This window comes from Zootoca vivipara, chromosome 5, assembly GCF_965207765.1.
Source record: "Zootoca vivipara chromosome 5, rZooViv2.hap1.1, whole genome shotgun sequence".
NCBI lineage: Eukaryota > Metazoa > Chordata > Lepidosauria > Squamata > Lacertidae > Zootoca > Zootoca vivipara.
In genome coordinates, this window is record NC_142588.1 from 45,346,234 (window position 1) to 45,370,133 (window position 23,900).

The 23,900-nt window shown below is 40.7% G+C and overlaps 1 protein-coding gene across 4 annotated transcripts in view; it reads left to right on the top strand.

The window, feature by feature from the left end:
- The first annotated feature begins 1,478 nt into the window (after nt 1-1,478).
- The window catches only part of RAB11FIP2 (RAB11 family interacting protein 2), a 32,294-nt gene continuing 9,872 nt past the window's right edge, over nt 1,479-23,900 (top strand). Inside the window, exons 1-5 of one of the 4 annotated variants that reach the window (XR_004693894.3) lie at nt 1,479-2,844; nt 9,692-10,134; nt 11,836-12,295; nt 16,467-16,531; nt 22,819-22,864. Coding sequence is in view for 3 of the 4 variants with exons in the window: in XM_088670524.1 (XP_088526650.1) it covers nt 2,495-2,844; nt 9,692-10,134; nt 11,836-12,295; nt 19,387-19,483 (1,350 nt within the window). In the remaining variant the exon portion in view is untranslated. Of the gene's footprint in view, nt 2,845-9,691; nt 10,135-11,835; nt 12,296-16,466; nt 16,532-17,196; nt 18,242-19,386; nt 19,596-22,818; nt 22,865-23,900 lie in introns of those variants that run through there. The other 3 variants (XM_035138045.3, XM_088670524.1, XM_088670525.1) reach the window with 3 other exon arrangements.

A 23,900-nucleotide genomic window follows, 5' to 3' on the forward strand; every position in this document is an offset into this window, starting at 1 on the left:
TAGCAGCACTTTTATCCCAGAATAATCCCTGTAATACACAGTACCAATCATTCAAAGTTTTGGAGCTCAGCTTGAATCCCCTCTTTTCAGGTGCTGAGAAAGGCAGAGAGAAAGGAGTATGCAGCAACCATAATATGGTACAAATGCTACTATCATTAAAACTTGTGGACTTGCATAGTTTGGGGAAATTATAAAACACTAAAACTAGTTTTTCTCTGAATTTATCATTCTTAATTGCTGTTATTCCATTTGTGGAATTATTGTGGCACTATAATTCTGCTTCAGAACAGTACATTAATTCCACTTTTTTCATGTATAATAATCGTTCTGCTTTGTGCTGTTTTCCTACTTTGGGGATCTTTTACTTCATTGTTCTTGTGGTCATTCCACTATGGTCACTGCATATCAATTGTGACCATTCCCTAAAATTCCTCTTTGGAGTTTCTCCACCTTTCAACTCACGTTTGGCTCTCATTTTTACTGTAGTTTCTCAGGCCATCATGACCCATAAAAATGTAATTTTTAATCTATGGGCAATTAAGAGTTTCTTTGGCACTGAAGGAGATAATTAAATAAGTTTTACTCTGGGTAGATGCACTGAAATTAAAGGATCTAACTTACGTCATGTTATTTTCAATGGATCCACTCTGAGTAAAATTTAGCAGAACACCACCCAGCTCTATTGTGGCAGAAAACAGGTCATGTTTTTAACATACTGAATAATGAGTGTTAAAACAAATTTGTTCACACACAAGGCAGACCAATAGAAATCAATAGTATTTTAAGACCTTTAGTTTCAGTGGACCTATTCTCATCATGACTAGCTTTAACCATCACCCATTGACTTCAACCACTAGGGTTGATTATGTGCGAATCAAAGCTCAAAATTGTGTGAGTACTGTGCCAGCACTAATAGCATTCTGTGCTTGCTAAGTTTCATGTTATTTTGAAACTACCGACATGTTCTGCCTTTTGTACACCTGCTATTTCCAACGTTCTACGTTTTGCTATTCTGGGATGTTTGTTGTGTAGTAAGCCGCTTTGGGCACAGAGCTGGCCGCGGGATAGCGGCATATAAGTACAAAACCGATCAGCTCGAAAGGACCAGACACCCATCGGGAGGCTTCCCGCGTCTGTCCCACCGTCCGATGGCGGTGCTAAGAAAAAAGACCCCACTCTGGGTACATAGAGACGCAAGACCGATCTCTCAGTCCTGGGATGAGCGCTGACTTTAAACGCCACACCAGACGCGCGCAAAGAGATGTCCTACAAAGGGTGCGCGCACCCAATCTCGGCGCACCGGTGCCTGGGGGGGGGGGAATGTTCCGCTTGCCGGGGAGCCCCGTTCTTTTTCCTCTGTATGCCTTGAGAAAGGATTTTTTTTAATTGGGGGGGGGAATAAATAAATAAAAGCACCCCCACCCCCGCGCGCGGACTGAGGCAGCTGCGATCTGGGCAGGGCAAAGCGGGAGTAGCGAGGAGAGGCGCGGCGGTGGCGGCGGCGGTGTGAACCCTGCCCTCCGCCCTCTGACCGCCCAGGGAAAGAGGCGGTGCTGCTGCTCGTCCTCTCCCACTCAGCGGCGCCGGCTCAAGGCAACAATGGGGAAGGCGGAAGTGGCGGCTTCGGCCCGGCGGCCTCGCAGCCTCTGCCCAGGGGAGGCGGCCGGGCAACGCTGAGGGGCCGGCGGGGCGTCTTTCCCTCTCGCTCCGCAGGCCCAGCGGTAGGACGCGCCGCTGCTTCGCCCCAAGCAACGCCTCCGTGGGCTGGAAACGGCGGCTTTGCTTCTCCCTCTGCCCCGGCTAGGCACCCCCAGCCGCTTCAGTGAGGGGTGGGGAGGCATTAGGGAACCGAAGCGAGGAGACAAGCCTGGCGCAGCCTCGCCCGGGCGGGCGCAGGTTTCCCTCAGCCGCAGCCCCCTTTGCCCACCTCCAAATGGTTTTTTTAAAATGCCGCTCTCTTGGGGTTTCCCCGCCCCACTCCTAGGGCGCTGGGTTCGTCCCCGAGGCTGTGGGGGAAGCGCAGAGGGTGTTTGCTAGGGAGTGAGGCAGAGAGAGAGAAGTTTCCCTTGGGGACTTTCTCCCTGCTTCTTTAAATCCTGCAGTGCTGGTTTCTGCCCTCTCCACCCCGCCACTTTTAAAAAAGCGAAGGGGGTAGCAGGTGGAAATCCCGCTCGCTGAGCAGTGGGCTTAAGATATAAGCTGTGTCCTGAACACAAGTGCAGGGAAACAGGGCTGATGCTAGAAAGAGAGGGGCAGGGAAGCAGTGCAAATGAATACGGAGGGCATAATCGAAGCTAGAATCTTGCCCCACTTGTTGTTAGGAAGCTGACCAAGGAGCAGTTGAGACCCTTGTGCCTGTATGTCATCAAAGGTCTGTCAGCCTAAACTGAGCTGCCTTAGTATGAAGTGTACCTGCCTATAGAACAGGTTACCTGCATCGCTGTTGCTGCTTAAAAAACCCCAACCCCCCCACCTGCTCCACCCCACTGACAGTATGTTGGCTGAACAAGCCCAGAAGTGGTTCCCAACTCACGTGCAGGTCACAGTCCTGCAGGCCAGAGACCTGAAGCCGAAGGGCAAAAGTGGCACTAATGATACATACACAATCATACAGTTGGGAAAGGAGAAATACTCCACCTCCGTGGCAGAGAAGACCCTGGATCCTATATGGAAAGAAGAGGCCTCCTTTGAGTTGCCCGGATTGCTGATGGAAGGGAATCCTGAGAAATACATCCTCTGCCTGATAGTGATGCACAGGTCACTTGTTGGGCTTGATAAATTTCTGGGACAAGTGGCGATAGATCTGAATGATATCTTTGAGGACAAGCTAAGAAGGAAAACTGAGTAAGTGTTATTTTCTTACATATGCTGGGAACATATATTTTTTTTTGCTTTAAGGGTTACCCATATGCTCCAAAAGCCAGTTTATATGCAGAGCAGTATTAATAGGTGTATGGCTGTATTATCATTTTGTGCTTACCAGTGAGCACCTAGCCTTTCAAGATTTTGAAACTTATACATGCACACTTCATTACTGATGTGTGGTCATACATAGTAATTATTCCCAAATGGTAGGCAGGGTCTCATCTGTCAGTTGGGGGCTGAGGATCACTAGCCTGCCAACAGAAAGTATTTGGACGATGCAGAACAAGCTGTGCAGGAGTTTCACTTTGGATGAAACCAAAATGCAGAAGAAAGAAAATCCCACTGGTATACCTCCATACTATGAAGTTTGCTATTTTGGGAATAGCCATTTGAAAGAAATGGTTTATTTTTTAAAATACTGTACACCATTTTGGCCTACTCTGTTTTGTAGGTTCTCTCTGTCTTCTGTTCTTTTTCACTCATACATTTGGTTGTTCTTCTGTTATTCCACAACACATGAATGTCTGAACAGTTACATGCTTCAGTACTGTGCTCTTTTACATTATCCCTTAGGACAATAATCAGATTGTTCCCAATGAAGCCTTTAGTATTGTAATTTGTAATGGCAGACACAATATGAGCATATGGTATCTACTTGTGTTGGTCATACAGCTTTTGGTTTATTGGGATGCTATAACATCTCAGAATAACTAGTTTTCCTAGTTAACCCTTGGTTCCAAACTTGGAAGTCTTACTATTTCAGGGGGGGGGGTTGCACTTAACTGTTGCTAATAGATATCTGTCCCCATAATGCTGTCATATGTTTAACATCTCCCTCATTCATGTGTTACATCTTATAAAACAGCACATATATATAATTTATTATTTAACTGGCAGTGAATTGTGTCTAAGACTCTTAACTGCAATGCTGTTTGTTGTAGGATAGAGTTCTGGGCCTTGAGCATTGCAAGAGAAACATAAAGGTTTCATAATGTTTACTATTCAATTTTAACGCTATGTCAAAATAGAATGTCTGCTTGAAATATCCACCACTTCAAATTCTAAGATAAAATAAGGTAAAATGGTCATTAAAAAGTTTCTTATTCACAGATCACTGCTAAAAATAGTTAATGGAAGACTAATGGAATGATATAATGAAGAAATCATGAAATGTCATTTGTAATAAGTCAAACTGAAATGTTTCTGAAATCCAAATGAATTCATTACAGGGAAGTGATTCACTGATTGCAATATCATCAGATCCATTGTATTAGGGTTGCCAATCATCTGTAATTTCCTGGACATTGCTGGGATTTGGCCATCGGAATCAGTATCTGAACATATACAGTATATGGCAACCCATGTTGGGTAGAATTTCCTTAAAAACAGCTTAAAAGCTTCTTCTTTTTTTGAGATCTTGTGTGTGTGTGTGGGGGGGGGGGAGTTCAACAATTCTGCCAATAGAACTCAACAACTTTTGTGTCTGGATTGTCACTTTTTGTGGCAACCTTACATTTTATAAACATGCTGAAATAAACTGACAAGTAAAGCTTGACTGTGATCAGGTCCCCTCCCTGCTGGTCTCTCAGAACCCACAAAGGTATGAAGAGGGTGGAACAGAGACAGACTAGACATTGGTACAGTGTCTCAGATTGCTTAGGAAGGACCTGGGAGAGGAAGAACCTTAGGGAGCTGTGGACCTTGAGTTGCAATTGCCCCATTGGGGCAAGAACTGCTGGGAAGAGTTACTGTGCTCAATAGGCCTGAGCTGTTTTGTTTCCTTGAGTAAAAAATTAACTCCATTGACACCAAAATTAAAAAATTCCTTCCAGCAGCACCTTAAAGACCAACTAAGTTTTTTATTTTCGTATGAGCTTTCGTGTGCATGCACACTTCTTCATTGACACCTTGTGAGTTATTGCTGACTGGTTCCTGACTCCCGCCTTGACACTTGAGCTCCTTGGAGAAAAAGTGGGATAGAAATGTCTAAAAATTTCCAGGCTGTGCGCATGTGCACGATCACACACATATAGGTTGTGTCTAAAACAGGAATTGCCTATATATTTATAATTTGCATTTTTATTCTGCTTGTCTTGTAGCAGCCCTGTTTAGGGAAGTTTTTAATGTTTGATATTTTATTCTGTTTTAAATTTCTTGGGAGCTGCCCAGAGTGGCTGGGGAAACCCAGCCGGATGGGTGGGATATAAATAATAAATTGTTGTTGTTGTTGTTGTTGTTGTTGTTGTTGTTGTTGTTGTTGTATGTAAACCTCTTCAGTGTAAATTCCAATCTTGCAACTTCTGTAGTGCATTCCTGTGCACTTGCATTTGAAAGTAGTTTTCATTGAGATCAATGGAACTTACTCTGAGGCAGCGCTATGTAGTGGCAGGAGGGAAAGTGATTCAGGAGATGAACCCCAATGTGACACAAGAGAGCAGGGCTGTCAGGGGCCATGCTGTGTCTCTGCAGCTACAAAATTGATTCCATGCCCTCACCTTGGACACCCTCCCTCTGGAGGTGATGGACTCTTTCCTTCATTAGAGGCTTTTAAACAGAGTTGGGTGGCCATCTGTCACATAGGCTTTAGTTGAGATTCCTGCATTTGCCATGCAATAAACAATATTTTGTTGTTGGAGAAAGGTGATGCTCCTCTGCCTACCTCTATACTCCCCACATTGCAGTTTGGAGTTCCGTTTGTTCCACGATTGCATCAGTGTTAGGAGTATCTCTTGGCTAGTATCTGTGCCATCATTTGAAACCATTCACAAGCTGTTCTTCCATTTCTTGCCTTAATGAGTATGCCATTAAGAAATACCTTTAATAAAGTGTTTTCAAATTATTATTTGCTCTTGGTGGTTGAATACTCCCCATGGTACTACAGTCAGACACTATTTCTTTCTGTTAAACCCCCCCCCCCCAATTTCAAACATAATGAAAATCCAGCAAGGCTACTTGTCACCTTCTCATACAGTGCCCATCCAAGAAGTTCCACTTTCTAGTGCTGAAGCACACATAGCATGCAAAATAACAAAAAGGGATGGAGGGGGAAAAAGAATGAAAAAGCAGTCTGTTCTCTTTTCAGTAAGGCCATGTCTCCTGTTCGTTGTGTTGGGACAAAATATTAGCCACAAACTTCTGCTTCTTGCATATTGGCTTTTACATTTGTGTAAGATGTACACATAGAACACTTAGAAGCCATGTGTACATGCGTACACATGTACACATAGAAGCCAGTGTCTGTTGGCCCAAACTTCAATGCATATTGCTTGATATTGTGGTGTACAGTTTCCACAGTTCTAATCTACTGAACAGTGGTACCTCTACTTACGAATAACTCTACTTACAAATTTTTCTACTTACGAATGGAGCTCCGTCCGCCATCTTGGATGCAGTTTAGATAGGATTTTTTCTACTTACGTGTTTACATAGGGTTGCTTTGACTTACGAATTTTTTTCTCCCAATGCATTCCTATGGGATTTGACTTACAATTTTTTTCGACTTACAAATGTGCGTTCGGAACGCATTAAATTCGTAAGTAGAGGTACCACTGTATATGTTTGAGACTCTGCTTGAGTAAGCTTCCTATGCAAATGTGAAATCCAGTGCTCTGGAGTGTGTATGGCAGTGCAATCTTGACCCATGACTATGCGTATTTTAGGGACTTCAGCATATGGGCTTTAGTTAGTGTTAGTTAGCTAGAGTTAGTGTTACTAACTCAAGATCTGGACTACTCTTGCTGTAGCATTGAAAATAGGGGTGGGATCATGTTGTTTTTAACTGCTATTTGGAATGTCTGGTTCTGACTTTTGTAACATGGAAAGGGCTATGAGTTGGCCCAGAAGTCTACCTATAGACATATCCATTTTCAGTCTGCATATTGCTGTTTACAAGAACTATAGCTTCAGTAAGGTACTACTGAAATTGAATATTCTGTATGTAGTGATTTCGGAACTGTGAGATAGGACAAAATAATAGTGTGACATTACTATCACGAATGCACTGCAGAGATGGAAGATGCTCTTTGTTCAGAGGTGGAAAAATTAGAGAAATGTTATCACTGTGATGTTTAGAAACTTGCCAGCACAACTGGGAGGCAGGTAGCCTATTGCTTTTTCAAATGGTATATGGCTGAATTGTGTATGTGTTGCCTGAAAAAAAAACCACAATTATGGAAATACAGAGTAAAATTTCAGTTTTTTAAATTAAAATTAAGGACGCACAGCTGTGACCCTATGGTTTTAAAACAAAAGTTGATATCTAACAATATAATTTTGATTTCTTTCAAAACTGGTGATAAATACAAATTTTATTAAATAGTGGTTTTTTGCTTTCAGATGCATTTAGCAGACCTGGAGCATTATATCCAAAGTCACTTTTTAAAGTTGATGTAACCTGAACATTGCTTAGTTTGTGGGTAAATGAGATCCACATATTTGATGAAGTGTCTTTATTGGTAATATTTCTAGTTTTTAATATATTTAATAGCTTCCTCCTTCCAACGCAGCTGTACATATGGTTCTCCAAGAGACAGACTTCAGAGTCACTAGAGTATTACAAAAAAAGATATTTAATATTCTGCACAATGCTGAACCTTGTCAGCAATTCCCCCATGTGTGTTTTTTCTTGTAAGAAAAATGAAGGCTACCAGCTGATCTAGAATTTCTAGGAAAGCTTCAGCGCATGCAACATGTGGGGCTTTCTTTCTTTTAACAGAGAGAAGTGTGTATGCCAACCCATAGTGACTTTAACCATGTACTGTACTAAGCCACAAACTAATAGCCTGCTGCACGTAACACTTTTTAAGTTGCTGGTGGTTGCACCTTAAAACAAACATATGCCTTTAAAATAAAGGCAGTGAAGTTTCCTGAAGCAGTGGTGTTATGAGAGGGCCTCTGTCGTATATTTTAATATCTTCATTCTGGCACAAGATATAAGAAACTAAAACAATAGCTAATATAGCTTAGCACATAAATATTTTTATTCCAGAAAGGCTCTCCCTTTCATGAGTGTGAAAAATCATTAGCTTTTTAAAGAAAAAGAATAAGGGGTTATTGGAACGGCTAGTTGGGATTTGGAGCAGGTGGTGGTCTTCAAGGCTTTATTTACAGTCCTAGTTTTGTTATACCAAGAACACCCGAGCTATTCATATTGCCTCTTTCATGATTAGAAATTGAGCATGGCAATATGTGCTGGCGTAAGGCCTATTTGCTAGTTACTTCCTGGGGAGAAATCGTAACCTGCTGCAGGGCTTGGGCGAACTCATTCTTATCACTCTTCTTGTCAAGAAAGTTAAGGAATGAATAAGGCTGTACCACATTTGCTAGGTGATTGGGGTGATGCTTCATTCAGTCCATTCCCAGAAAGAATGGGATTTTTTTTGTTTTGTTTTTACAGCAATCTAAGAGATAAGATATCTCATTTGAATAGCAAGTGGCACAGCCTGGTTCATATTATACCCGGTTGGCATTTCTCACTGGAAAGCAATTTGTATTTGTTTTGGATCAGTATCACAGCAGGAGTAAACAAAAGCATTGAACTATTGTACTTTTGAGGGCATTTGATATATTTTCTAATCCCTGTATTTGGGGAAACTCTTAAATCTCTGTAAGCATCAGGCAGAACAAATTTGGCAATCCTTGTGGTGAGATTCTGTGGCAGAGTCACCACTACTTCCTGAGCCCTGCCAATTCACTCCAGCAGGGATGGAGGTGCAGGGTGATTTTCGTTACCTTTTTTGCCCCGTTATTTTTTCTCTCCCCACCCCGCAAACTGTAGTCAGCGGGAGGGAATATACTATTCCATTTCTCGGGCTGGTGTATTTGAAGGCTTCTCTTTGGGGGGGGGGGATGTCAGGGGAAGAACTACTCAACAAAGGATCCGGTGGATCCTTGCCCACTCCTGACAAGCCCAGTTTTGGCATTCGGTGCAGCAGAACATCTGCGCCTGCTGAGCTTTCCACGAGTGCGTAGGGAGCGGGACTCCAGCGCTGCAAGTGCCGTCCTGCTGGCAGACTTCCCTCTCCATTAGCAAAGCAGCACTTGACATCACTTCCTACAGTCCCTCAGCTGGCCTTTGGCTGGCTTAAGGATCATTTCCTAAATTGAACTTTGATACTATCATTTATGTGTTGCATTAAAGGAAGCATTAATGGAAGATACATTAGTCTTAATCACTTTTGATTTTCACATTACTAATTAAGTTAATACACCAATTCAGATTTTTGTTCATAAAGTAACATTTCATCAAATTGTATCATAGAGCATTGTTGTTGGTTTTTTAAAAAAAAAATAAGTCTTAATTCTTTTTCGTACCTTTCCAAATACATGGCTCTGGACAAGTGAATTTTTGTTTTCTGTATTCATCTACATGGGGATCATTTTAACTGAATTTGGAGGAGGCTGAATGGTAGATCTCATGCTTTTCATGCAGAAGGTCCCAGTTTCAGTCCCTGGCATGTCCAGTTAAAAAAAAAGATCAAGTAGTAGGTAATGCAAATGCTGTTTATACAGTATATACCCATGTCTATATAGGGTAATGCTATGAACCCCCCCAAATTGCTGCCAGGCAGCATAGACCTTACTGGGCTAGGTAGACAGGTGATCTGACCTGCTTTAAGGCAGCTTTACTTAATATAAAATACATATATTTAAAACACCAGCCCAAATCTCTGATTGCAGGCAATTTTTATTTCTTGGATTATTTGTTCTTAACAGTTACATGATTTATCTGATAGGATTAAAGGGAGATAAAAAAGAAGCAGTTTAAATTTAAAAAGATTGATTCAATGTTATACAACTTACAATGTGTTGTTATCTTATCTTGAAGGTGGTTTAGCCTGGTGTCCAAACAAGGAAAGAGAACTAAAGACAGAGGAGAAATAAAGGTCAATATTCAGTTTATGAGGAACAATATGACAGCAAGTATGTTTGACCTTTCAATGAAGGACAAAACTAAATCTCCATTTGCTAAACTAAAGGACAAAATGAAGGGTCGGAAGACTGATGGAACATTTTTTGATACATCCTCTGCAATCATTCCAAGCAGTCACATACCAGAAACTAACACTGCAACTTCCCTTGGTGAAATACAGTTAAAATCTAAACCAAAAAAGCCTTTCCTGTTGGGACCTCAGCGACTATCTTCAGCTCATTCAATGTCCGATTTAACTGGGCCCCAGGTGACTTCGGAAAAAATTAAATCGGGCACAGTTGCCAATGCATACCTCTTCAGACGTCAGCTTGAATCTGTTGGTTCTGCGGATGAAAGTGGTAAGTGAAAATTGTTGATGCTGTTTGATGTAAGAAACTTCGACATACTCTTGCTCGTTGCTTCCAGCCTGTTATCTTTTCGCTCTTACTTTATAGAAATGTTTGGTTGCAAAAGCTCACAGAGCAGTGTATATTGACTACACTGTAAGGTAAAGGCAAATGGGGCACATCAGTAATGTACCAGCAGCAGTCCTGTTCAAGCAGCTTATCACCAAATATTAGGTGCAAAGGTTTCTGGCAACAGCTGACAGGTGGGTGATGCTTTTAGGAAAGCTTGAGAGATAAATAATTCCAGTCCCACTCAAGCTGCAGCATGCCATTCAGTTAAAAATGTTCAGGCTGATAAATAAAATATCATCAAAGAACAATACAATAAAACACAAAATACAAATACAATAAAACAATAATTACTGGCAGTATCAAAACATTAAAAGGAACCAACAGCGATACAACAAGATTAGTGACTGAAAAGCTTGGGGAAATCAAGAAACTTTAGAGCTCTGTCTGTTCCCAATTAAAGTTACATTCTGTTGATGTGATATAAGTTAGCTTGTTGGACCAGTGCAACACTAGATTATAATACTGTGTTGACCATTTGGCCCATTTTGCACATTTATCTGGTGATTCATTGAGTCTTAGGAGCTTGTTATAAGATTGTCCTCTAATTTCATAGCATAGTAAACATTAAGTAGATACTGAAGCTAATTGTAAATATATCAAGTGTAGTGTAATGGTTGGAACAGGGGTAATGAATCTTTTTTTTTTTAAGCCTGGTGGACCAGATCCTTATCTCGACCCCCCCCATCCCCAGTGTAGCTGTCATTATGATGCCATGTGATTAGTTGCCCCATCCACTCCCAAAGTTTGTTGTGCAGAGCTTCCCAAGCACTTATAATCCGATGGGGGGGGGGTTATGTTTTTGGGAAACCACAGCACAAGAGGCTTTGCTATTCCAGTAGCACCAAACATTTTGTGTTGAAACCACTGCTAAAATGGAGCTTCCCCATTCTTTTTTAGCAGGGGTTTCAGTGCAAATTGCTTGGTGCTATTGGAGCATGGTATACTTCCCACACCCATCAGCTAAACGTTAGAGTGTCAAGCCAGGATCGAGGAGTCCTGGATTCAAATTCCCACTCAACTGTCAATTCCTCAGGGAGATCTTGGTCCAGGCTGTGCTTTCTATTTTCTCCCTGTGTTCCTTGGAGGAAGTGTAGGAAATTAATAATCATAAAAACAACACACATTGTTTTGCCATTTAATTAAAAGCTAAAGTCAATTGTATCCACTTTTCTTTTAAACTATGACAGCATTCCAGAACCTTTTGTAGTGCATATAGAATTTTACAATAAATCTTTAATATTGAAACATTATTTCATTGGGGATACCAAGTATGTGCCCAAACCTCTTACTGAATCAATGGGACTTGGACATCCCTGTGTTTGGGTGGATCATGCCCTTAAAACAACAACAACAACAATATGACTGGTTATTGTAATAATGATCAATTGAGTACCTTCAGAAATGAGGATGGGAAATCTCAGCCAACCTGGTCAGAGATGATCAGAGTTGTAGTCCAGCAATACCCAAAGGGCCACAAGTTTCCCTTCCTGTTCGAAATGTAGTTATGCAAGCTTTTGTGTGGGTATTGCCAAATATGATGTGATGTCTCTTGTTGTATACTAATGACAAAATGATTTGCAGGAAATGTAAAATCTCCACACAGACGGACGTTAAGTGCAGATACAACTAAAGTGAGTCAGCCACTTGATGACTGCGACTCAGCTTTTGGAGCACAAAATGACCCTTTTAAAAATGTGAGTGCTTCGTTGCCTCAGAAGTTTGCTACCCTGCCAAGGCAGAAGAATCCATTCGAAGAAAGCCCCATGTCATGGGACCAAAACGTAGGTCTGTTTTCAAAACCTGCTGAAATAAAAAAAGACGTTAAGAAAGAAAAAAAAGAGAAGGTTAGTCTCTTTGAAAGAGTCACTGGGAAAAAAGATAGTAAGCGGTCTGACAGACTTAGCAATGGAGGATCAGATGCTTCTGCTGATTTGAAATCACCTAGTGCACTCGGTGAAAATCATCAGGACAGTTTTGATTTTGATTCAACTAATCCCTTTACAACAAGCTTCAAGCCAACAAAAGTGCTGCCATCTTCTAGGTAAGCTTTACTGTATTTGAGATATGATGTCTTGGAGTCAGTTTTATAAAAATGAAAACAGAGTTTGGGCAAACTTTTTTAAAAATAATCATCATCAAGGTTGTCATTTTTTTTTATTAGAAGTATATTTCAAAAGTAATATTTAACCCCAGATGGCTACTGCTATGCTATAAAGGCGCTCACTCAGCTGTTGTGTAGGAAGCTCTCTCCTCCTTCCCCCAATAACAGCCTTGCATAGCTCGGCCTGCAAAGGCCAATTCTACCCTTAACTGAGTAGATAGAATTCTCTGAACACTGAAGAAATATGCCCCCAAATCTGCCTTAAAATAATGAGACCCTGTTCAGTGTATCCTTATTATCAAACTTTTGGACAGTGCCTGAGAGATCAAGCACATTTTGCAGTGTGGTATCCACCCAGAGAAGGGACGCGGGTGGCGCTGTGGGTTAAACCACTGAGCCTAGGGCTTGCCAATCAGAAGGAGGGCGGTTTGAATCCCCGCAATGGCGTGAGCTCCCGTTGCTCCTGCCAACCGAGCAGTTCGAAAGCACGTCAAAGTGCAAGTAGATAAATAGGTACCGCTACAGCGGGAAGGTAAACGGTGTTTCCGTGTGCTGCTCTGGTTCGCCAGAAGTGGCTTTGTCATGCTGGCCACATGACCTGGAAGCTGTACACCGGCTCCCTCGGCCAATAATGCGAGATGAGCGCTCCAACCCCAGAGTCAGTCACAACTGGACCTAATGGTCAGGGGTCCCTTTACCTTTACCTTATCCACCCAGAGAAGCTAGCCTACCTAATTCATTACCCAGCTGTTATTATTATTATTTAAAGATTTACACAAACTGTATTCAGTAAAGCATTTTGGCTGCATTGTTTGAGTTCTGTTTTATTGAATAACTGGCTTGTTTTTGTATAGTTTAAAAAAAAGGTTGTATTGTAACTTTTTATACTGTGGTGGTGTTGTTTTTTAAGTATTTAACATTTTTAGCTACTTAAAAAGGCTTAGGACTAAAAATGCAGGATTTAAGTCAATTAAATCTAAACAAGAAAAACCTCTTTGTAGGGTGGACCTTTTTAGAGGAGCAGGCTAGAGATGTAATGCTGACCCATGTTTTGGTGTTATATCCTTGTGTACACACTCTCACTTTCACACATGTGCACTCTGATTTCTCTCACACAGCAAACTATAGTTTGCTATTACAGTGTGTGAAAACAGAGAATGTAGTAATGCACACAAAGCTTATGAGCTGACTAACATTAAATCATGGTTTTGGCATTAGATCTGAATGGACATACTGTATTGCCTTTCTTATGCTACTAAAAGTAGTAAAGTAGTAAAAAGTAGGTGTGTTGCACACTTCCTATATGATTATTAATTATTATATTTAGTTGTTCCCCTGCCCCCCAAAAATGAAATTAAAGGTGACTTACAAAATGCACATTAAAAACAGATCTAAGCTCAACCTACTGAAAGATAAGCAGAAAAAGGCCCTGGTTGAAAAAGAATGCATTTGCCTGGAGCCTAAATTTTAAAAAATGGATTATATTTTGAGAACATGAACAATTCAGCTCTGTTGTAATTTACTAGGTCTTGATGGAGCACAAAAAGAATTCAAAGAGCAAAGGCCTTTGCAAAAGCTTTAGGAAGAAGCTTCTTGCTTGGATTTGCAACTGACAAAATGTTGGACTTACAAAATGTTGTACTGATTCCCCCCCCCCCAAGTGTAAAATGCTGCTAGAGAATGGGTGCTAAATCAGAGCATCTGAATTATTGCCTTGTTACCTTGGGTTAAACCACAGAGCCTAGGGCTTGCCAATCAGAAGGTTGGCGGTTCAAATCCCCGCTCCCATTGCTTGATCCCTGCTCCTGCCAACCTAGCAGTTCGAAAGCATGGAGTGCAAGTAGATAAATAGATACTGCTCTGGCGGGAAGGTAAACGGCATTTCCGTGTGCTGCTCTGGTTCGCCAGAAGTGGCTTAGTCATGCTGGCCACATGACCTGGAAGCTGTACATCGGCTCCCTCGGCCAATAAAGCAAGATGAGCGCCGCAACCCCAGAGTCGTCCGCGACTGGACCTAATGGTCAGGGGTCCCTTTACCTTTACCTTGGGCAGGAGGCAATTTCTAGTCACCAATGGTGACATGGTTGCATGTTAATGACAAGCCTGTCTTAGCCTCTGGTAGCCCCCACCTTTTAGCATTTGGTGGTAATAGGGTTATGTTGTTTTAAAGCCCATTCCACATCTTTGAAAGTTTGCATTTGCAAGCTGTTTGATTGCTTTCATTAGCCTAATTGCAATCATTCATTGCACTGGCTTTCAAGGGGTTAATCTGCAGCTCTCTGTCATGGCAGTCTTGTACAGTGAGCATACCAGAGGACAAATGTCAACTTAATATACAAACTTCCCATAAAATAGCTAGCACTAGTGCAACATTTCCATAAAAAATGTTTGTTTTTTAAAGCTACGCTACAGTAGGCTAATACACTGATGTGAAAATTTCTCAATTTACAGCACTTGACAGGTGCTAAAAGAAAAGCATCTTTAATTTTAATGTGTTGTTAGGCCCTCTTTAGAGGGATTGTGGAAGTTATTAACAAGGTCCTTTGAGACAGGAGACGGGTAATTAACAAGACCTACAGAAAGAGAGTTTGGGTAATTAACAAGCTCTTAGGCACTGGACACAGGGTAACAAATAGTCCAGTAGTTAAAGGGGACAGGTTGTTACTAGCATGATCAAATGCCAGATTTGAGAATGTGAATAGATAGGTGTCTCAGTGAGGTGTCTAATTAGTATTTTTTATTATATATAAACTCCTTAGATTACATTTCTGCAATATAACAGTCAGGGTAATAGCAACACCCACCCACCCGTGAGGACCCTTTTAAGATTGAAATTTCATTTAAAAATTGGCAATAAATGTTGTGCCCTTTACAATGATTACTAGGGAGAAAAGAGAAAAATGAAAATGGCATATTAAGAAAATAGTATTTTAATGAGGTAATTTATCTTTGAATGAGACACAATTCACTCTTAGATAGCAGCAAGAACTAAAGGTGCCAAAATTTGAGTAGACGTCACTTGAATGTTGGTGGTAGGATTAGGCTGAAGAGATTTGTTGCCCTTTTCCTCCAGGATGGGCAATGCCTTTATTCTGTGCTGGTTTTGGGTTACACAAAAGGTTGTATCCCAGAGGGGCAGCCCTTTCCTGTAAGACTTAGGAAACGGATCCTTTTCCTGCCCCAGGCAACATTCAAGGCCCTTTCAGTGGGCATAGGAGCCAGCTCATAGGGGCCAATGTCCCTTTGCCTCCTCCCAGTAAAATATTTGAGGGGACCAGGGGCCCCCAAAGTTGATGGGCATTGCCGTTCAAATGGTGTGTGTGCACTGCATCTTGTGATCAATTATGCAGGGCAGGACTTATCTCCCCCCCCCCAATATTTTGTTCAAGTTGGCACCCCTAGAAGTGGGTATCAACTAAAATGGGGGCAGGACTGAAGGACGTTTGTGCCCCAAACCACCTTGAAAGTGATCATCCCTAACTGAAAGAGGGGTCTTGGTAGAACTCATAGTTTCACTGAAATAAATTGGATTTATGTCTAGACAGGGGACATAGGTGGTGCTGTGGGTTAAACCACAGAGCCTAGGGCTTGCCGATCAGAAGGTCGGTGGTTCGAATCCCCGCGACGGGGTGAGCTCCCGTTGCTCGGTCCCAGCTCCTGCCAACTTAGCAGTTTGAAAGTACTTCAAAGTGCAAGTAGATAAATAGATGAGCGCTGCAACCCCAGAGTTGGTCACAACTTGACCTAATGGTCAGGAGTCCCTTTACCTTTATGTCTAGACAGGGTAGATCAACTTAAAATTAAATCATTAATTTAAATCAGAAAAATGTCATTTTGAATCATTAGTTTTAATCAAATTTCCAATTGACACGTCATATTTCTTAAATGATGGTGAAAATCTGAGCACTAAACCATATTACTTTGCAACTAAATAAGAATATTGTTTATTTATTCTTGGAACTGGGCCTTGCATTCCTTTGCATCCCTATATATTTTTGCATGCTTTCTCTGTTAACCGCTAGAATGCCCTACCAGGGACCACTGGATTGCAGCCCAGCAATCGGGCTAACATGCTATATACCCATCTAAGCTGTGTCCCTCTTGTGTCTAGGCTGTGTCCCCAAATGGAGATGGGGAAGGAAGCTTTCTAAATATGTGACTCCAGAACAGTCAGGTGTCAGTATGACCTTTCTGTAACATAAATATTCTGTATTAAACTTGTTGCTTAAAAGCTATTGATGGTGTAGCTATATTCCAGCTTTATCTGACCTGTAGCTTTATTCACGTGTAGCATTATCATGTATTTGGCTTCTGTTCCACTAAGTTCTGCCTCTTGTGGAAGTTGTAATCTTTGTCTCTTTGATATCTCTTGCCACCTTTTCATGCATTTCTAGAAAAGTTAGTTCATTTAGGAGTTATTTCCCAGACATTAGTACAGGTTGTTGCTTAGTGCATCACCTTCTCCTTCCTTCCACTTACATTCTTTCACAGAAGATGAGTCAGCTGTACTTCGTAAAACAGAGACATTGCAGCAAATAAAATTAAAAGTCACAAAAATCTAGTGACATTATAAAGCAGTTCTAGAACCTCCTATAAAAACATACCAGAATGCCCAGGTAATTAAGTTCTTGGGCTGGTGTTGAAAAGACATTAAAGTTAATTCCAGGCAAGCTTCTCTGAAGAGGGCATTACATATCCAAGAGGAACTCAACTGAGAAGTCCCTCACTAGCAGAGAGACTCAAGAGAAGAATGTGAGAGGGTTTAGGCAGGCTTGTGTGTGTAGGGGTGGAATAACATTTTAAAATTTACTTTCATTTATATCCTGCTTTTCTTCCATCAGGGAACATGAAGTGGCATTCACATGGTTCTCAGGTGATCATCCATCCAGATGTTGACCAAGACCAAAATTGATAGTTTAATGCTCTTTTAGAGTTGGGACATTTTCAGTCATTTAGAGGTAGAGTCAAGTAGCCAGCCTGCAAGCTGTTTTTCGTTTCAAAGGGTAACAACCAGCATGTTGAAGTGTGCTTGGGAACAGTCCCAATCAGTAATCTAGCACCTGTATTTTGTTTCCAAGAAGTTGTCAAAGGCAGCCCCACAATAGTTCTGTCAAAGAGTTACTGTGGCACGAATCCCAATGAAATAAATGATTTAAGATGGTACTGCTAGGGATGTACCCGTTAAAGTGAGATTAACCCCAGGTCACATCTGGAGTTTGTTGCATGTTGGGAACAGCGGAACAGAAAACTGAGATAATTGTGACACAAAGTAACATATATATATATATGCTGCATATTAAGTTTAGTCAGAAGGGTGGCCCTTCTTACTTTTGAAGTAAAATAGTGCTTTTATTTATTGGTGCTTTTTTTAAATAAAAAAATAGTAATCATAAATTGCTCTTCCTTTTTTAAACCTCTTTTTGCAGTAATATAAATGATTCCTTGATTACCAGAGTAGCGTCTTGTAAACCTGCCAATATGAACTGCCAATATGATACTTCATAATGCAATGACTTTTTTTAAAAAAAATTGTTAATGTGTTTATTAGAAAATGATTATTGTGTTTTTCAACTTTTAAATTGCCCTAGGAAAGACAGTAATTGATTAATAGATCTACTAACTCCTGAAAAAGGAGCTAATTAGAGGCAAAACTAACATTCTGAAGACAAGAATGAAAATAGCAAAATTTTAAAGTGATTTTGAGCAGATTGACATATATTTTTAGTCTGCTGTATCATGGCAAATAGAAGCAAAGCAGGTTTGACTTGTATCTTGTAATCTATATTTACAGCTTATGTTTTGAAATGTTCTTTTGCTACTTCAATTTTTTTAAAAAAATAATAATCACAGCTTAAGGAAAAAATTAAATATTTTAAGTAATCTCCATCTGTTATGTTTATCATTCTGCTTTCTTGTCTGTCAGTCTCAGCTGCAACATTATTTGCCTCATCTGTGAATTTTCATTCTTCTGCACACTGATGAGCTTTAATGTTCAGGCTTGATGGCTTTAGGGTGTTGGGCATTAACTTGGAATGCCTCTTGTTGACAATACAGGTATTTGTAAAGTTTTAAACAGTCTTAATAGTTCCATTGTTTTCTGTCTTGAGACTTACTGTTTTTTCATATTTGCAAAGTGTGGTTCTTTTCACTTTTCATGAACTATTTTTAACTCTCTGTAAGAGAGAGAGAGTGTGTGTTTAATAACCCTGAATATTGGTAGATACTAGAGAAGTACTGGAAAAGCCCAAAAATTGTGTGTGTGTGTGTGTGTGTGTGTGTGTGTGTGTGTGTGTGTTATATTTGAATGAAATTAATTACAAAGTATCCCTTGGTTTTAAAGTACAAAAAACAAAACAAAAAACGGTAAAATTACAGAATTATCCAATTTGCAGTTCAATTACAAAATAGCCAAACAGAAGCCATAATGAACAGGAACGCAGAAGCCAGGTGAAATGGATATGTCTCCCCTGTTTCAGATGGAATGGAGAGAGAGAGAGTTAGGTGTCATCTGCATATTGATGACACTGCACTCTGAATCCCGGGGTTACTTATATGGGTAAAAATTGTAGGAGAGGGAAACACCACAGGCAAGTGAAAGCTGAGTGAAGTTGGACATGCACTCTGGACTTTCAAAAGGCTGAAATATTGAAGGCACAATGGTGGACAGTTCCAGCAAGAAAGAAAAGTGGGAGGCACCTAAAGAAACCAGTGTGGCGGCATAAGGAGCTTACAGATGAGCTGAGATGTAAGCAGTGCATTTATAAGAAATGTAAGAAAGGAGAAATCACAAAGAATACATGAGATGTCAACAACTGCAGGGAGAAAATAAGGTGGGCCAAATCTCTGAATGAACTCAGGCTTGCAAGGGAGGTTAAGATAATTAAAGAGGTTTCTTTGACTATGTTTGAAGCAAGAGGAAGAGCAAGCAAGCAGTAGGTCTGTTGCATGAAGATGATGGAGAAATGCTATTGGGTGACTGGGAGAAGGCTGAACTGCTGAACAACTATTTTGCCTCTGTCTTCTCTCTAAAGGAAAGCAGTACCCAACAGAATCAATGATACAAGGAGGGAGCTGCAGCCCAAAGATAGGAAAAGAGGTGGTAAGGGAACACGTAGTTGCTTTAAATGAATTCACATCTCCAGGGCCTGATGAGAATTCCTGGAGACCAAGTGAGATCCCTGCAGACTGGAGATGGGGAAATGTTGTTCCCATCTTCAAAAGGGGAAAAAAGAGGACCCAGGTAACTACCAACCAGTTACCTTCACGTCAATACCAGGAAAGGACCTAGAACAGATACAATCAGTCTGTGAGCACTTAGAACAAGATGCTATGATTACTAAGACCCAGCATGGGTTTCTCAAATACAAATCATGCCAGACGAATCTCATTTTCTTTTTTGATAGAGTTACAAACCTGGTGGATCAGGGGAATGCTGTGGATGTAGTGTATCTTGATTTCTGACAAAGTCCCCCATTATACCGGTATTCTTTCCAAGAAGCTGGTAAAATGTGGGTTGGACAAGGTAACTGTTAGGTGGATTTGTAGCAGGTTGACCGAACCCAAAGAGTACTCACTAATGGTTTCTTGTCATCCTGGGAAAAAGTGACAAGTGGAATTCCGCAGGGTTCTCTCCTGGGCCCACTGTTGTTCAGTGTCTTTACTATTTACTTGGGTGAAGGTATTGAGGGGATGCTCATCAAATTTGCAGATGACACCAAACTAGCTAATGCCGTAGAAGGCAGAATTGAGATTCAGGATTACCTTAACAGTTTGAAGAACTGGGTCCAAACTAACAAAATGAATTTCAGTTGGGACAAATGTAAGGTTCTACACTTAGGCAAGAAGAACCAGCTGCACAAATATAAGATGGGGAACACCTGGATTGCCAGTGTTGTTGTTTAGTCGTTTCCGACTCTTCATGACCCCATGGACCAGAGCATGCCAGGCACTCCTGTCTTCCACTGCCTCCTGGAGTTTGGTCAGACTCATGTTCGTATCTTCGAGAACACTGTCCAACCATCTCGTCCTCTGTCGTCCCCTTCTCCTGGATTGCCAGCAGGGCATGTGAAAAGAATATAGGGGGTCTTAGTAAACCACAAGCTTAACATGAGTTCCCAGTGTGTTGCTGCAGCAGCAGAAAAAGAAAGAAAAGCTAATGCTATTCTAGGCTGCTTGAAAAGAAGTATAGTGTTCCAATCAATGGAAGTAATAGTCCCTCTCTATTCTACCTTGGTCAGACTGAGGCTGTTCCAATAGCCTCCTTACAAAAGGGTTAAAATGTATTGGTTTTAAGAATTGGCAAGAAATAATCTTGATTTTCAGATCTTTAAGTACAATGTCAAATGAATGTCATGGGCACACAAATTATTTAGATCTTTGAACAGCAAATGTTGAAATGGATCTACTAACATATACCAACTATAGGGGCGATTAATCTGTGACAATTAAATTTATAATCTTTTGATCCTAGCAACTCTTATTTTTTAAAAAATGGTACAATTAAAATCTTGCCTTTCATAAGGACAACTTTTTGCTTCTTGTATAAACTGTTTTAGAAAATTATGTTCTACGAGGGCATTTTTATTTGTGAGATTCAAAAAGGCATGTAAGTCATCTTGTAATTATTTCAGTTGCACAATTAATAGCAATACAGATATAGTGGTAATTATACCAAGGAGTGTATCTGAGGTGCCAAAACATATCTTAAGGCTTTTATATTTAGAGTTGTCCCTGTGAATTCTCCCATAGTCATTCTGAGAGAACTAGGAAAAATTTTCTACTGTTCCTTGTTTGCTAGTGCTTAAGAAAATTGGTGGAGTCAGTACAGTTTAATAATAATAATAATAATAATAATAATAATAATAATTAATAATAATATTGATTCATAAATCCCTTTTTCTGGCAAGTGGAGGGATGTTTTTTCATCCTTCATGATTGCCCCCCTCCTATACAGTAGGAATGAAGATCAGCTTGTTAATTGTCTCCTCCAACAACGGACTCCTGAACTTCAGGGTAGGCCCTGCCTCATTGGTGTCCTGAAGAGCTTGCTAAAACATTTCCCCACCCTTCCTTTTTCTTTCATCATTGGCATTTCAGCCAAGCCCATTGGTGTAGTAAAATTTTGTTGAACGAGTTTCAAAACACCCCTGTTGGATGGTGCTTTGAAAAAGGCTGGGAAGGATTACTTCTTCACTGACACAAGAGTCGGCTTGAAAATAACCATTTTTTGTTGTGTCATTCTGTTGGATTGGTGACACACTGGGACTGCCCCATGGTGGTGGTTGTGACTGTGAAAGTAGCTTTGGCAAGGATGTTGAAGTCCTTCAGAGTCTACATCAGAGTCCTCAACACCAAACCAGATACATGCCACCTCTGTCAGCTCATGCAGGGAAACTATTGGGCAATGTGGTGGATTGTACTCTAGCAGAGTCCTCAGTCCTGACTGTCAAGTCTGGAATGAGAGAACAAATCTTTATAGATTGTAGCAAACCAGTCCCCCTACTTATCAGTCACATTTAGGAGAAATTTAGTCCTAGCTCTACCGCACAGATCTCAGTAATATAAGTTGTGCCAGCTCCCTTATGCAGGATCAAATCATGGATAACTGATGTTTTGTTTTGGACATATTTCGCATGTAACAGTAGCAAGTCATTACTTAGTGCCTTGCAAACAACAATAGTTTGCCAATGTGGCAGACGGGGTCACTGAGTTTGGAGGAGGGATCACAAAATGGTACATCCACCACCCACCACTGGGTCTGGATTACATGTGACTTCCAGTAGCATTTTAACTCTCTAGCACACTTCTGCCTGCCTTCCGCTCTCATGTATGAGTGTAATGAATAAAGACTTCCTCAGTGACAATGGTGGGGCAAACCTGATTGGAACATTATATGTTGTTATTTTGTGGGTGATAAGGCTGCTGGTGGGAATTGAAGGTGACTCTGTTCTACCTGTATATGAATGAAGTAAAAAGTACAGTGGTACCTCAGGTTAAGTACTTAATTGGTTCTGGAAGTCCGTACTTAACCTGAAGCGAACTTTCCCATTGAAAGTAATGGAAAGTGGATTAATCCGTTCCAGACGATGAAAAACACCCCCTAAAATAGCAATTTAACACGGATTTTACTGTCAAACGAGACCATTGATTCATAAAATGATGGCAATAATCAATGTACTGTACTATAAAATAAATAAGACAGTATTGTAGATGAAAAAATAAAGATTTACAGTGGTACCTCGGGTTAAGTACTTAATTGGTTCCGGGGTGCCATTCACACCCCAAAAAGTACTTAACCTGAGCGGCGATAGTGCGTGAACGCTTCTGCGCATGCGGCAGAACCTGGAAGTAAACACTTCCTGGTCCGTGGAGTTCTTAACCTGAAAGTACTCAACCTGAAGCGTACTTAACCCGAGGCATGACTGTAATGTGTATTTATTATATCATTTCATTTGCTTCCATAGTTTTAATGTGAATCCTGCGCATATCGAAGACCTCAGGAAAACTGTGGTAAGTTATTGCTTAATCAATACTCCACTTGATGTCTGAGAGTTGTTGTTTTAAAATAAAACAGGGTAAATTTTATTTAACCCTATTTAAGTGTGTCATAAATATTTACTTTGTTGTATTATATATATAAACATAAGAATTACCTTGCTGAAACAGGCCCAAGGGTGTTTCATGTCCAGCATTTTGCATCTAACTGTGTCTAGCCAGATGCTTCTAAGAAGCTCATAAGCAAGGCAGTCTTTCATTGTTGTTCATCCCAACACCTGATATTTGCGGGTCTACTGCCTCTGAACATGTGGACTCAATTTAGCAACCACCATCAAAGCTAGTGTGATAGTGAGTTTCAGTTAATTATACGGTATAAGAACATAACCCTGCTGGGTCATCAAAGTCCAGCATTCTGTTCTCCCAGTAGCAAATCAGATGCCTATAATAAGCCCAGAAAAAGGACATTAGGGCAATAGCGCACTCCTGTTCATGAGTCCCAGTATCTGGCATTCAAAGGCATACTGTCTCTTGGTTTGTCTTGCTCCATTGAACCTTTCCAACTCTACAACATCTTTTTTTTTTAAAAAAAAGCAGCTACTAGAAATGAGTGCATTTTTCAAGTGTGATCACACCATAGATTTGTATAAGTAGATTGTGATAGTGACATATTTATTTATATCATATACATGTTTTTGTCTGTCCTAAACTGGCTGCCAATCAATGTAATGTGGTGATCTTTAGTTCTGCTGTTATAATGAAGAGTTCTAGCAAATAGAACATGGATTTTCTGAACCGGCCACACACACACACATGCCCCAGCAGCTATTGTGAGAAGGTGCTCCCCATGCATGTGAGGTGGGGGGTGGAATCATGACTGACCTAGGATCCAGCTTTATGTAGAGGAGTTGTACACAGATCTGTTGGAATTCATGTAGGGATTCTTCTCATACTTGCATAATATGCAGCTGGAAGTGTATCAGATACCAGCTGGAAGCTGGTATCTGAAGAAGTGTGCATGCACACGAAAGCTCATACCAAAATATAAACT